Below are 14,100 nucleotides of genomic sequence, written 5' to 3' on the forward strand. Positions count from 1 at the left end.
TTTTCAGGTATCAGTACTGGTCTCGTCTTTGGAAGTCTGTGGTGGTGGGGATACCACAAGCCGTCTGTTGCTAAGAGAGAGGCATACTACGCCGAGTTGGCCAAGAAGAAGGAGATTGAAGATTCTGCTTAAACCTATTTGGTATAGAACAATTAAATGACCATACACTGATCACTTCGAGTCGACCTAATGGCGTAAAAACGTGTAAGGATGCGTAGCTGAAAACTTATGGGTGTTTTGTTTGATACCAAAACGGTTCCTCAGACATCATTGGCAGATCTGGCCGCCATTTTTCGGTCAATTGGTGTCTCAGGGGCGACCAGTGACCATCTCTTGGTGTTACAGCACAGTATTTCTCGATTGTTAGACACCCTGGCTAGTTTTTCCACTTTGAAGAAAGTGACCAAAATCAGCAAGGTGGTTTGGATTGACGAGCAGAATTTCGATCATGAACACATGGAGACCATCTCGTCCAGCATAGTATTTTTGTGCGATGGCGGGTTTGAGATTCTGGATGCCATTGCGGGGATTTTAAAGCGCAAGATCCTTCCTTTCAACAGGACTTCAAAGATCTCATTAATTGTAGCCAATCGACTGCCTTCCGCCACAGACCTCGCCATCGAGAATCTTGGCATTAAGGGTGACGTGAAAGTCTATCATTGGTCGAGCCTCAGACCCATTGCACTGGAGTCTGACATCTTAGACCTCTGTTTGCCTCAGGGTGGCCTGGGCGAACTATTTTCAGGTTCAATTAATCCATTGGATGAGTTGGCAGGGTCTCTTTTGGACCTGGTGATAAACTCAGGCTACAAAGTGCGCATTACGAATACATTTATCAAGGGAGAACACTCGTCCAAACTCTGGAACATTTACCAAAACAAGTACCAAACACACCTAACAAAAGTCGACCCGAAGACTAAAAAGCGTATACAGGACCAAGACGAGACTCTATTTGTCGACCAGCACTCTTTTTTCAACCGGAATGTCGATTTTGTTTGTCTGGACCGGTCTGTCGACTTGGTCAGCGCCGTGCTTACGCAACTGACATATACAGGACTATGCCATGAGACTCTCGGAGTGCAGCTGGGCATGGTGTCCGTACCAGAGGAAAATCTCAAGCTTAGATTTGGAGACTTCAATGACGAGATCTACCAATTGGTGCGGGATCTCAATTTTTCGATGGTGGGCTCGGTACTGAACTCGAAGGCACGCACATTGCAAGTCGAGTATGATAAACGTAACAACCTTACGGACATTGAAGAAATGAAGAAATTTGTTGGAGAGCTGAACAAGCTGAAAGAAAGCCAGAAATGTGTGCAGAAACACACCGTGGTTGCGGAGAGCATATTGAAGTCTGTGAAAGATGGTGACCTGGAGCGCCAAATCCCCGGGTTGGAGGCAGAGATGCCCACCAGTAATAAGTTCAATGCATTCGTGGAGCTACAGCAGGAAATTCTGAGCGACAGTCTAGACAATAAGCGGAACTGTGCTGCTATATTGGAATACATGTACCAATTCGAACCTCCTCTATCAGAGGTGTTACGACTGATGATCCTCACCAGCATTGTGAAGAGAGGCGTCCGAGAGCCGGAGTACGAACATATGAAAACAGAGATCTACCACATGTACGGGATGGACGCATTCAAAATTCTACTCAGAATGAAAGAACTGAAAATGGTGTATCCGCGTGAAAGTCTCTCCTTTCTGCCAACTAGTATGAGCGAAGAGGTGGTTACTAGTCCGCATCAGCTCATCAGGGATTTCTCATCCATTGGCAACGGCTTAAATCTTATGCCCGTCTCTGATCAGGTGGACCCAGCAAACCCTCAGGACGCCGACTTTGGGCTTCCTGGCTACGTTCCTATTATTACACGTCTTATCGAGGCAATATACTCTCGAGAGTTCCTTGCAGCCCCGCGCGATATGCGGGTGAGGAAGTACGGCTGGGACAATCTGGATCTTAGCGCATTAGATGGAGAGCTCAGGCAAGAGTTTCTGGTTCCAGAAACTAAGAAGTCCTTGTTCAATTCAACGATTCCACCTAAGGCAAGCCAGCTTGCCGACCGGAAAGATCTCATTATTGTCACCGTCGTGGGCGGAATGACCTACAGCGAAATCTCAACCATTCGATTCGTGCTCAATAAAAACCCTGTCACCAAATCAAAGCAGGTAATTTTTCTTACCCCGGGAATTATTACGGGGGTCGACTTGATTGACAGTTTAAGGTATAGATAAAAAATGGCAATATTTTTATGTAGGCGCATTTCGAATTTAACATGTTCTTCTTCTTTCTATTAGGAGGTTAGTAGATTTGAATGCCAGCCGCTAACAATCAGCTAAGTCGTTCAAAAAAGAGCTGAAACAGTATAGTGGTAAAAGGTTTTATTGCCCAAGATGTCATAACATCTCGATGGAGTATGTTCGCAATTGGAACTTCATTACCGTGTACTTCATCCCAATAATCCCATTCAGCTTCTATAAAGAGCTCTACTGCCCTATATGCGGCAACCATACAATGGATGCCAACATAGCTTGAGGAGTCAATCATAATACCCTTCGCCAAGCTTCTCCTCATACTGTTCCAAAAGAGCAACCAGTGCATAAAAGCAAGCCTTCAGTCCATCAGTGGCGGCTTGTTTCTTCGCATAAGAAAATGCCAGCCCCTTTGATGGCATCCATTGCGCCACCCCAAACCCTGTCTTCCGTGCTACCGTTCCGTCTGCCAATTGGAGACATGTGTCAATAGCATACTCAAGGTCGTACCGGTGCCCTCGTTCGTCGTCGAACTCGTGCTTTCTATATCGCACCACTCGCCCTGTTTCTTCCATCAGAGAGCTCTCCCATTGGTTGAACCCAAACGACTTATTCGCAATTTCTATCACCGCATTGATGGGCGCATTGGTGAACAAGGCAAACCCTTGGAGATGCCCAAACTTCTGTTTCTCATTGGATCTGCGCTCGAGGAGATGGTAGAAGGTGTTGATCGCGCCCACAGACCACACAGAGGCAGGTTTCAGGTCAACGCATCCCGCCCATTCCTGGATCTCGATGATATCCCACCCGGTGATATCAGGAAAGAACTGAACGCCGGGCTCTTCAGACGGAGGTCTACCTGCGTCCTCCTCGTATTGCTGTTCGAGCGACTTGCGCGTTAGCAGTTCGTGCCGTTCCTTGTAAAAACGGTCCGTTTCAGTTCTGATCAAATACATCCATTTAGTTTTTCTAACTAAAAAGGTCCCTTTATTTATTGTTTGATTACCTAATCACAGCCTCGTAGACTGGTTTGAACGGGGGTGTCAGTCCGTTGAAACGAGCAAATTGGTGGATGCCCTGGTTGACCAGCATTTCTCTGCCGGGAATGACCTTCCATCCGTACTTTGAGCCGGCCAGCTTCATGATCGGGGTCTCCAGAGGTTTGTAAGCGGCCTCCAAAAGCATTTTCGGGCTGCTACCCTTGGACAGGGCAGTCTCGATCTTCTCCTGGAAAGCCCGCTCGATCTCGTTGTCGCCTGGAATAGTGGACACAACGAGCAGAATCTGATCCATCTCCTTCACCGACTCAAGAGAATCAAGAACCTCGATATTGTACGACTCCGGGAAATGTGCTTTGATACCTGCAATCTTGGAAGCCGTTCTATTCAGAACGTAGATCTTCTGGCAACCCATCTGGTGCAGAGCAAACACAGCTGCACGCGAGGTTCCACCAGCACCGATCACCAGGCCGTTGCCTGTGATTGTGGAAGTGCAGCCGTTGTTAATAAAGGACTGAGTGATTCCTAGCCAGTCAGTGTTATCTCCCCTGAATTTTCCGTTCCCAATAGGAATCAGGGTGTTGATGGCACCAATGGTTTTGGCAGACTCGGAGAGCTCGTCTGCGTACCTCATCATGTCGACCTTCAGAGGGATGGTGATGGCACAGCCACCGAAGAAGGGATCAGACAGCACTTTGTCCTTGACCACCTGGGGGTCGGAAGTCTCAAACTTTCCAAACGTATGTGGTAAGCCAAACACTTCATAAGCTGCCTGGTGCAAGGCGGGCGATCTTGAGTGACCGATTGGCTCGCCAACCACACAAAAGTGTTTTGGAGTCTCCAGTCCAATCAAAGACCGTGCCTGGAAGATCTGTTTGATGCTCAACTGGCCCGGAGCCGAGGCATTTGGCAGACGCTCATGAGTCACCGGAGTAAGCACAGGATTCACCACACGCGAGTATTGTCCGTATTGTCCCATGTTGATTGCAATGAGAGGCTTTTCTGTGTGGGACTCTCTAAACTGCTCCAGAAGGTAATTGTCCTTGTACTCCTTGGCCATTCCAACAAATTTCACCACGTCGACGTTCAGACGTCTTGCCAGCAGGTGCTTGCTCTCCCACTCAGCAGAGTCCCATTTGAAAGCGCCGGCAAAGTCGTGATGAGACCCGATGATCTTGGTGAACCGTCTTTTGGAGCAAAGGGTGTCCAAAAGCCCTTCCGGAAGCGACAGCTCGAGGTCCAGGAAACCGACGCCTAATTTGAACGCCAGCTCGCACAGCTCCTGCACCTTTTCATAGTTGCCGTCGGGGAACCTTCCTCCTTGCGAAACGCTTCTTACAGTGAACACAATTGGCAAGCTAGTGTGATTCCTCAGCAGTCCAACCTGCTCTGAAACATCTGAGGCGTCGTAGGATTTGAGCAGATCGACACGAAGCTCAACTGCGTCGCAGCCGGTGGTGATCTCTTCAAGGTCGCTAAGAGCCTCCTTCAGATCTGGATACGTGAGACACACAAAGAAAGAGGTGCTCCGCGGCACCTCAACGGATTTTATTCCGGTGATCTCCTCGATGAAGAGCGCCATGGAGCGCTTCAATGTGTCAAACTCCTGTGGAGAGCTGCAGTGAGGCGAAAAAAAGTGGTAGTTCGAGCACTCGTCGTACCACCCGCGTCTTTTCTGCCACACAGACTCGATTTCTTCCTGGTACGCTGGCCTTGAAGTGTCTTTTTCCGAGAGGAAAGCGATGGTTTCGCCAATGTCTCTCTGCAAGTGCAGAACTATTCCCGCCCTGGCGTAGTCTTTGAGCAGCTCTCTGGCCTCTGGAGTCTCCACGATGCCCCCGCCAGTAGCTATCACGTGACCGCTACTGTGCTCCGTCACGTATTTTCTGGTGAGTTCCAGCTCCTTCTTTCTGAACTCCTCCCAGCTGGTCTCTTGCACGTACTGCTTGACTGTTTTTCCAACAATCTTCTCGAACTCCTCGTCAAGATCAACGTATTTGAAGCCGGTCCGCTGCGCAATCACCTTGGACATCGTGGTCTTGCCAGCAGCTCTCATGCCGACCACAACAATGCTTTTGTCGCCGTTCCGCTGTGCAGCAACGGACTCCGCTTGCGCCGGTTCGTAACCGTCCAGCTGGGCCCCGAACTGGGTGTGCAGAACGTCCCACCAGCCGGGCCACGTCTTGGCAGTGCACCTTCTCTCCTGAATGATCACTGGATCTTTGCAGAAGCCAGCTAGCAGCGAGAAACTCATGGCTACTCTGTGATCGTCGTACGGATAAACTCCTGGCTTCTCAGGGGTTTTGAGGTCCCTGTAGTCGATTCCATAAATCTGGATGCCGTCGTCGAGCTCCTCGGCCTTGACGCCGAACTTGGCCAGCTGCGTCCTCATGGCTGCAATTCTGTTGCATTCCTTGACACGCTGGTTGGCAATCCCCACAATCGAGGTCGGCTGAGCCTGGCCGTTGGCGATGGCAGCCACCACCGACGCTGTCAGGAACGCATCCGTCATAGGCTCCATATCAACCAGCGGCAGAGGTTTCAGTTGACCAACCGGAGGACCTTGCACAGTAGTAGACGTCTCTGTCTGCGTCACGGTACAACCCATAGGTTTGAGCACCTCGACAGCAAACCGGGAATCGCCCTGCAAGGAGGACGAGCCAATGTTGGGAATAGTGCACTTGGTGCCGTTCATGGCAGCAAAAGCCAGCGGATACGTGGCAGATGAGGCATCGCTCTCGATCACGTATTCCGGCGGATTCACATAGCTGCCCTTTGGAATGTGATACGTGTGCTCCTCGGTAGTCGACTTGGTCACGTGGATGCCGAACGCGCTCATCATTCTGATGGTCATGTCGATGTATAGCTGGGAGATCGGCTTGCCGCCAACAAGGGCCAGCGTGACCGGCTCGTCGGCGTACGGAGCACAGATGAGAATCGACGAGACGTACTGCGAGGAGATAGTAGCCTCCAGCTCGATTCTGCCGCCCTTGAGTCCCCGTCCACACCGGATCTTGAGCGGCAGCGAGCCCTCGTTGTTCTGGTACTCGATGCTCGAGCCATTGTCCCGAAGAGCGTCGACCAAAGGACCGATCGGCCGCTTCTGCATCCATTTGTTCCCAGTGAGAACCACGTGATCAAGGTCACCGTTCACGCCAACGAGCGAGGCAACAGACGTGAGGAACCGCGAAGCGGTGCCCGCATTTCCGAGGTAGATTTCCTCGTCGCACGCCACGAGCTGGCCGCCGTTCCCGTTCAAAACCAGCGTTTCGCCCTTGTCCTCCCACGAGACAGTGGCCGCCTTCAGTGCCGTCATTGCCGTCAGCATGTGTGCGGTGTCGTCCGAATGCAGCAGGTTCTTAATCTTGCAGACGCCCTTTCCCAGAGCAGCCATGACCAGAGCCCTGTTCGAAATAGACTTTGAGCCTGGCGGAGTGACCACTACGTCCTGGTGCACGTTTTCAAATGGCTTCACGAGTATTTCGTCGGTCAGAACCACTCTCAGGTCTTCGTCATTGACATACGAGGCTTTTGGCTCGTAGCACTCGCCGATACTCTTGAGCAAAACCACCTTCTTCTTTGATCCATCGTTTTTCTTATCCACAGACATCTTTTTGAGCAAAACGTCCACGGGACACTTCTTGCCGTTGATCCGGCTCTGCAAAACTTTATCGTCCAGAGAAATTGGAAGCCCGTAGCCTGCGAAACATTTGGCCAGTCGGGAAACGCCAACAGGGGGTAGAATTCCAAGGTATCTGCTTAATTCTGCTTCTTTCACAGCTCCGATAGCCACACACTCTCCGTGGAGGGCTTGCGGTGTCAGGATGGCCTCGTACGCGTGTCCGATGGAGTGGCCGAAATTCAACAGATTCCGCAGACCGCCCTCTCTTTCGTCTAACGAGACAACCTCTGCCTTGACTCTGATCGATCCCAATACCAACTTGAAGATATGGTCCAGAATAGGAGCTAAGTCTACGCTATTGTCTGGCTTCCGATTTTTCACAACCTCCAGAAAAACCTCTGTGTGCTTCTCTAGTCTTGCAAATTCAGCCTCGTCCCAAATAGCAGCAGTCTTGATCACCTCGGCCATACCGTTGATGAACTCACGCTCCGGTAGCGTTTCCAAAAAAGCGATGTCTGCAAAAACGTAGTCTGGCTGCCAGAAAGAGCCAATGAAATTCTTGCCCAGCGGAGTATCCACGGCAGTCTTTCCTCCAATGGAGGAGTCCACCATGGACAGAAGTGTGGTCGGCACTTGGGCAAACCGAACGCCTCTCATGAAAGTTGCCGCCACAAATCCAATCATGTCGCCAATAACTCCTCCACCAATAGCAATGATGAAGGTGTCTCTGGTGCATCCCTGGGAAAGCAGGTAGTCCTCGATCGCGGCTTTGGTGGCACGATTTTTATTGGACTCGCCAGGCGACACCACATAAGTCAGCAGCCGCGATTCAGGCCTCAATTTGCTCATGGCCAGCAACATGCTCGACTTGTAAGCATCCAGATGGCCGGCATTGACGATATTCGAGTCCGTGATGAGCACATACGTAGACGAGGCCTTGTTTCCAACGATCTCCTCACACACGTGTTCTCTCATTTGGTATCCGACATGGATGGTCTTCGCACCCAGGATTTCCACTTTTTCAACGCGAGTCGTCATGGCCAGCGAGTAGTGAATATGCCCCTTTTTCTATATTTCTGACTCACCGATATTTTTTTGTCCTAGTCTGCTCGAGCCAGGAAAAAAATTAGGTGAAAATCAAATGGGCGCGTCGATCGGCCTCTTGACAATATCCAGCTTCTTAAGAGCCAGCGCAAGGTCTGCAAAGTACTCTGTCAGCCTGTTGTTCAGCACCGAAAACTGCTGGTAGTCAAATGCATGCCCAGCATAGCTACTGCTCGTAGCCTCCTGCGAGTTGTGCGGCCCCATCACCAAGGAGTCGTACAGTTTCAGGATCTCGTGTTTCTGCGTACCGGCCACCAGGCTGTCGGCAACTCCGCAGTTCACAAATGGGACCAGCAGCTCCTGGTAGAGATATATGAGCTGCGGCTTGACCTGCCGCAGAATCGTGTCCTTTTTGTTGCATTCGCGCAAATACTCGCCCGCGTTGAACATGGCTTCCATTTTGTCCTTCTGCACCTGGGCCATATCTGAGCGCAGTTTTCTCACCTCGTCGTCCAGGTCTTTCTCCACGTGCGACTCCAGTGTGTTGATTGTTGACGACAGGCTTTGCAGGAACTTTGCGAGCTTGTTGCTCATGGTTTCGTCCTCGAACTCTGTCTGGACTGACTTGATTCTATCTAGCTCTTGCAATGCTGCGTCTCGCTCGGCCATTGCGCGCTCTCGCTCCAACTTGAAGTGGCTGATCACGGCGGCGAGGTCTGAATTGGCCGCCTTGGGTTCTGACAAAGTGCCTGAGTGGAGCCGCACAGCGCCGTTGACAAATCTGGCAACGTTGACTTCCTGAAGCTGTGCGGGCTCTGCCTGCTCTCTTGAGCGAGGTGGGGCGTCGTGTGGCTGGCTGATGCGCTCATTTTCCTGTTGCAGCTGGTCCTCTGGCTGCAGCGAGCCGTGTGCCAGAACAGGAATATCGTCGCCAAGAGAGGCTCCGGTGTAGGTTTTCGTCGGCGACGAATCTCTTGACTCGTCGTTCTGGTAGAACGGCACCGTGTAGCTGTAGTCTGCATCCAGTCGGCGAGACATTTGCGGCGAATTCATCGGGTTGTCGTAGATCGTGCTGTTTTCAAAATAGACGTCCTGCTTGATCGGAGATGAAGTCACAAACTCCTCTGGCTCAAAGACCTGTTGCAGCGCCAATCTGGCGTCCACGCCTCTCTGCCACTCCGCACCAACCACTAAGGAGCTGGCGGAGCCGCTGTACTCGCTCTCGTTCAGCGGTCTCTCGTTGATCTGGTTCCTGTTCTCGTCAAATGCTACCGTCTTCTTTCCGCTCGCGTACGACGGAATTGGCGGGTCTTCGGAGTGGAACGCCTCGTCCTCGACGTTCTCGCTGTTCTGGGTGATCACCGAGTCCTGGTCGGCGATTTGGTTGGCCTCGCTGTCGCTGTCCATGGTAAAGAAAAGGGAGATAACTAAACGCTGCACTGCCAGAGATGAAAAATAAATATTACATCTAACATGAGCTGGATAGTTTACAGGGGGTTCCAGCCCGGGCAGTTTGACTTTGGCTGGCCCGTGTGGACACTCATTGCGCTCTGGCTGTGTGTGCCGGTTTTGTTCTATTTTTTTTTGGCGCACGCGACGTATCTCTGGCGAGTGCGCAAGAGACGCCGGGCTGGGCCCTCAGGAAACGACGTTGCCGTGATTGTCCTCGGCGACCTCGGCCACTCGCCCCGCATGGCGTACCATGTGCGCAGCCTGGTGAAAAATGGACGATTTGTCCATCTGTGCGGCTACCTGGAGAGCACACTGCCGGACTTCCTCTACGACGACGATACTGTCGACCTTTACGAGATCCCTGTGATTCGGCGCCGCACATGGATGCCGTATCTGTTGTTTGCAGCGTTCAAGGTTGTGGCCCAGTGGTGGGAGCTCGCAAGACTGCTTTCGACGGTCATCGACGAAAACACAGAGTACGTGCTCGTGCAAAATCCTCCGTCGATCCCCGTGCTGGCTGTCGCTGTGTTTTTGCGAAAAACAATCTGTCCGCATGTCAAGATAGTCGTCGACTGGCACAACCTCAACTTCTCGGTCCTCAACCTCAAGTACCGCAACGAGAAACACCTCGCTGTGCAGCTTCTCCGGAACTATGAAAAATATATGGGGAGACTGGCCGACTACCATTTTACAGTCACTGGGAAGCTGAGGGAATACTTGCAGGAAGAGTTTGGGATCGACGGCACGAGGATCAGCGTCGTGCACGACCGTCCAAGCGACGAGTTTGTGCCGCTGAAGGGCAACAGGATGGAGACTGTCAGAGAGCTAGCTGTGCTGGACGGATTCCAGGACGCTGACAAATTGATTGTGTCAGCAACGTCGTTCACCGAGGACGAAGACTTCGGCCTCTTAGTGGAGGCGCTGAAGCAACTGGACACAAAGCTGGACAGCAGGGTGTACGTGGTGGTTACAGGAAAGGGCCCGCTTCAGAAGAGGTTTTTGGAGCTGGTGGCCCAGAATAAATGGAGTGCAAATTTAATTATCCGGAATGCTTGGCTGTCGGCGTCGGACTATCCAAAGCTTCTTCAGGTCGCCGACGCAGGGGTCTCCCTGCACTACTCGTCATCGGGGTTGGATCTTCCAATGAAGATCGTCGACCTCTTCGGCTGCGGCGTGCCGGTAGTGTCGATGTGCTTCCCTGCTCTGCGCGAACTGGTGTCCGAGGCCAACGGGCTAGTGATGAAAAATAACTCAGATGCCGCGGAACTCTGCGACAAGCTATACCAGCTGCTCTACGAGGTGGACCTCAGACCGGGAGCTTTGCGCGAGAGCACGCGGAGATGGGATCAGGAGTGGCGAAACACAAAAATATTCTGACACAAATATTAGTACTATATAATGAACATTCTATTCATAAAGCAAAAAATAGGAATTAGTTTAGGCTGCTGAGTCCGGAAGTTTCTCCAAGATGCCCTCGTTAATCTCAGCTGTGGGCTTCGTATCGTCCATGTCAAACAGACCGAGCTTGTTGCCTTCTTCCTCGACCTCTCTGACAGAGAGCTTGCCCATTCTGTTGGCCACAATGAAGGCAGGAGTGCCCTCGGTGTAGGATCTGGCAAAAATGATGTCAATCTCCTCCAGAGATCTGCCTGCCGTCTCTGGGTAAAAGAAGTATATGATAGGGATGTAAATGAAATTCATGACAGCAAAGAACAGGTAGCATCCCCATTTGGACTCGTTGATGAAAATTGGGGTGAACATCACCACGGCAAAGTTGGAGATCCAGTTGGTACACGTGGAGATGGAGGTGGCCACGGTTCTAGCTCTCAAAGCATTGATTTCTGGCGGGTACACCCATGGGAGCGGCAAGATGGTGAAGGCGAAGATGGCAATGAACAAGAAGAGACCAACAGCGGCTCCCTTGGCGGTTTGCTCGTTCTCCTTGACCAAACAACCAAATGCAATGATGAAGGCGATACCCTGACCTGCGGCACCAATCAAGAAGAGAGGTCTTCTTCCGAGTCTGTCGATCAAGAAGAAGGATGGAATGGTGAAGACTGCATAGACAATGGAGAAGATACCGCCCATGACAAGGGCCTTTCTTCTGGCAAAGTTCAGAGTGTTCTCGAACAGGACAGTGGCGTAATAAATAGACGCGTTACAGCCGGTGAATTGCTGGAAGAATTGGGCACTGGCTCCCAGCATCATTCTTCTGAAGTACTGGTGCTTTCCTCCACTGAACAGCTCTTTGAAACCGAGCTGGGCGTTGTCAAATCTATTGACCGCGTCGGCAATCATGGTGGATTCGGCAATGACACTGTCATCGTGAGAATCAACGCCGTTGATAGCTCCCAGAATGAATCTAGCCTCTTCCATTCTTCCCTTGTGGATGAGCCATCTTGGAGACTCTGGCAAACCTATCACAAACAGAAGCAGCCACAGGGCAAACAGGATTTGCAAAGCAATTGGCAGCCTCCACGAAACAGAACTTTGTGCGTAGGACAAACCAAAGTCGACCCAATAGGCAATGAGAGTACCAACAGCAATCACAGAACCTTCCAAGTTGACCAGACGACCCCTGTTCTCTGGCTTGGAGTGCTCGGACTGCCACACAGGAATGGTGGCGGTGTTCATACCGTTACCGATACCAGTGACAGATCTGGCAATGATGAAGTGGCCCAGCTGCCAGTGAGGCTTGAATGGGAAAATGGAAACGAACGTACCGATGATGATGATCACGGCACCGAGTATGATGACAGAACGCCTTCCAAGACGTTCACCCCAAATCATAGCAAACAGAGCACCAAAGAAACATCCAATCTCGTAGCAAGCAGTCACGATACCTTGGATGACGGTAGCATGTCGAGAGTTACCACTGACGGCTGGGAACTCATCCTGGAACTGGGGAGCAGTGATGATACCGCTCATAAGACCCTGGTCGTAGCCAAACAAGCTGAAACCCACCACGGACGTGAGCGTAATGGCCCATCTGAGCTTTCTGCCACTGAGACCGAATGTGTTGTGTTTGTTTGTGAGGCTGTAGTAGCCAACAGTCAAGCTGGGCTCCTTAAAATGGTCTGTGGATGAGGATTGAGACATGGTGGATGACAAAGAAGGGAAAAGGGGTGGGAGCTGTCTGGTTTATATGGCAAGCCGGTCTTTTCTTTTCTGCTAAAAATGCATAGTAAGGGTGAGTGGTGCACAATGAAAAGTTTTGCTCTTATGCAGAAAGAGATTTATGACGTAACCATGACGTATAGAAAGCGAGCAAAATGCCGACGCTAAAAAAGGGACAACGGCCAGCGAGGCAGCCGCGGGTTCGGGCGTGTCTGAGCGCAGCTGCTCGCTCTCCAGCTCGCAAAACCTGGCCATGTACGTTGACAGATCAGGATTAATGCAATGCGGGCAAAACTGGTAGCATGCAAAACTCCCGCCCCGCGCCATATTATGTTTACAAAAAAAAGCCGTGTGCAGAGGAGGTTTGAGCCGCATCCCAAATGAAACTCTTTTCTTTTAGCAACCGAGAATTGCACTCTGAAGAGACAATAGGTACTCGTGCGTATTCTGCTCTGCCATATTGCGTGGCGTGTCGTGTGTCCAGAACTCCAGCTCCCGGAAATCCACCAGCTCGTCGTCCAGGCCGTCGGGCAGCTGTGCCCAGTCTTGGCACTCTTGGTCTAGCATCAATCCCGTGATGTAGCACCACAGCTTGCAAGTCTCCAGCGAGTTGTAGCCCCCGCCGCCAAGAAGCAAACTAGGAATCCCGGCCCTGCGTACAAGCTGACACACCATGCGCCCGTATCGGGAAATTGTCAGATTCCACTCTCTGAACTCCGAGTCTGTGCACAACCCGTCCGCTCCGCACTGGATTACCAGACATTGGGGCCTGTACCCCTCAATTTTGGGCAGAACTATATGCGCGATAATCCATTCAAGTGACGTATCGCATAATCCTCGTTTGGTGGGTATATTCATCTCGTAGCCGGCTCCCCTGCCGAGGCCGGCCACAGGCTTCAAACCAGTCCCGGGAAAAAAACCGGCATCTGCGCGGTGCACCGATAACGTGAGCACATTCTTGCTCAGTTTGAACGCGTTCGCCACGCCGTCGCCGTGGTGGAGGTCCAGGTCTATGTACATGATCCGCGAGTACTTGCGGCGCAGTCTCAAAATAGCAAGCACCGCGTCGTTGACGTAGCAGAACCCGGCGGCATGTGATTTGTGTGCGTGATGCCTTCCACCGGCCCAATTAATTGCGACTGTGGGGTTCTGGATAAGAAATTCTGCTGCCTGGACCGACCCACCCGCCACCGCCGCGCAATACTCGTCCATGTGGGGGAATATGGGGCAGTCGAACGCGAGGCCGTGCGAGGTGCAGGGTCGCTGGTCGACCGCGCACGGATCGCTGGGCCCATCTCGCGTCGCTCGTCGCTTCAAAATCTTCCGCTGCATCCGCGACAGCTCGTTCTCGTGCTCTTTCCAGTTTCTCGGCTTTAGCAGCTCGACAGCGTAGTCGCGGTCGTGGAATTTCGCCAGATCGTCCACGGACGCGGGTTTCGGCGCCAAAAGCCGCACTTTGGCGTCGTCGAGCAGGCCGTACCCCTTCATCAGCTGCTGCACTAGCGACTGGCGTCCCTCGTTCGACGGCAGCAGGTCCACGGCGTCCAGGCTCTTGCCACTATAGTACACGAGGCCAATCATGGAAAAAAATAAATCCGGTGCAGGGTGTCTTCC

General features: G+C 51.8%; 7 protein-coding genes across 7 annotated transcripts; 2 read left to right on the forward strand and 5 right to left on the reverse strand.

Moving 5' to 3' along the window:
* Positions 1–228: 228 nt before the first annotated feature.
* Positions 229–2,235, forward strand: KL911_000503 (uncharacterized protein; the record flags this gene model as incomplete). Its single annotated transcript, XM_043200387.1, has 1 exon — positions 229–2,235. One exon carries the CDS (start codon positions 229–231, stop codon positions 2,233–2,235), a length of 2,007 nt encoding a protein of 668 aa, XP_043057196.1.
* Positions 2,236–2,540: 305 nt separating this feature from the next.
* On the reverse strand, positions 2,541–3,209 carry KL911_000504 (uncharacterized protein; the record flags this gene model as incomplete). The annotated part of the gene is made up of 1 exon (XM_043200398.1): positions 2,541–3,209. The coding sequence occupies one exon, from the start codon at positions 3,207–3,209 to the stop codon at positions 2,541–2,543; it is 669 nt and encodes a 222-aa protein (XP_043057197.1).
* A 46-nt stretch (positions 3,210–3,255) lies between these two features.
* Positions 3,256–7,911, reverse strand: KL911_000505 (uncharacterized protein; the record flags this gene model as incomplete). The annotated part of the gene is made up of 1 exon (XM_043200409.1): positions 3,256–7,911. One exon carries the CDS (start codon positions 7,909–7,911, stop codon positions 3,256–3,258), a length of 4,656 nt encoding a protein of 1,551 aa, XP_043057198.1.
* A 99-nt stretch (positions 7,912–8,010) lies between these two features.
* KL911_000506 (uncharacterized protein) lies at positions 8,011–9,324 on the reverse strand (the record flags this gene model as incomplete). Its single annotated transcript, XM_043200420.1, has 1 exon — positions 8,011–9,324. The coding sequence occupies one exon, from the start codon at positions 9,322–9,324 to the stop codon at positions 8,011–8,013; it is 1,314 nt and encodes a 437-aa protein (XP_043057199.1).
* Positions 9,325–9,390: 66 nt separating this feature from the next.
* On the forward strand, positions 9,391–10,746 carry KL911_000507 (uncharacterized protein; the record flags this gene model as incomplete). The annotated part of the gene is made up of 1 exon (XM_043200431.1): positions 9,391–10,746. The coding sequence occupies one exon, from the start codon at positions 9,391–9,393 to the stop codon at positions 10,744–10,746; it is 1,356 nt and encodes a 451-aa protein (XP_043057200.1).
* A 60-nt stretch (positions 10,747–10,806) lies between these two features.
* On the reverse strand, positions 10,807–12,468 carry KL911_000508 (uncharacterized protein; the record flags this gene model as incomplete). The annotated part of the gene is made up of 1 exon (XM_043200442.1): positions 10,807–12,468. The coding sequence occupies one exon, from the start codon at positions 12,466–12,468 to the stop codon at positions 10,807–10,809; it is 1,662 nt and encodes a 553-aa protein (XP_043057201.1).
* A 414-nt stretch (positions 12,469–12,882) lies between these two features.
* On the reverse strand, positions 12,883–14,067 carry KL911_000509 (uncharacterized protein; the record flags this gene model as incomplete). Its single annotated transcript, XM_043200453.1, has 1 exon — positions 12,883–14,067. The coding sequence occupies one exon, from the start codon at positions 14,065–14,067 to the stop codon at positions 12,883–12,885; it is 1,185 nt and encodes a 394-aa protein (XP_043057202.1).
* Between the last annotated feature and the right edge of the window lie 33 nt (positions 14,068–14,100).

The sequence above is a fragment of the Ogataea haglerorum genome (assembly GCF_019207285.1).
Source record: "Ogataea haglerorum isolate 81-453-3 chromosome Unknown 81-453-3_NODE_1_length_915391_cov_96.871712, whole genome shotgun sequence".
NCBI lineage: Eukaryota > Fungi > Ascomycota > Pichiomycetes > Pichiales > Pichiaceae > Ogataea > Ogataea haglerorum.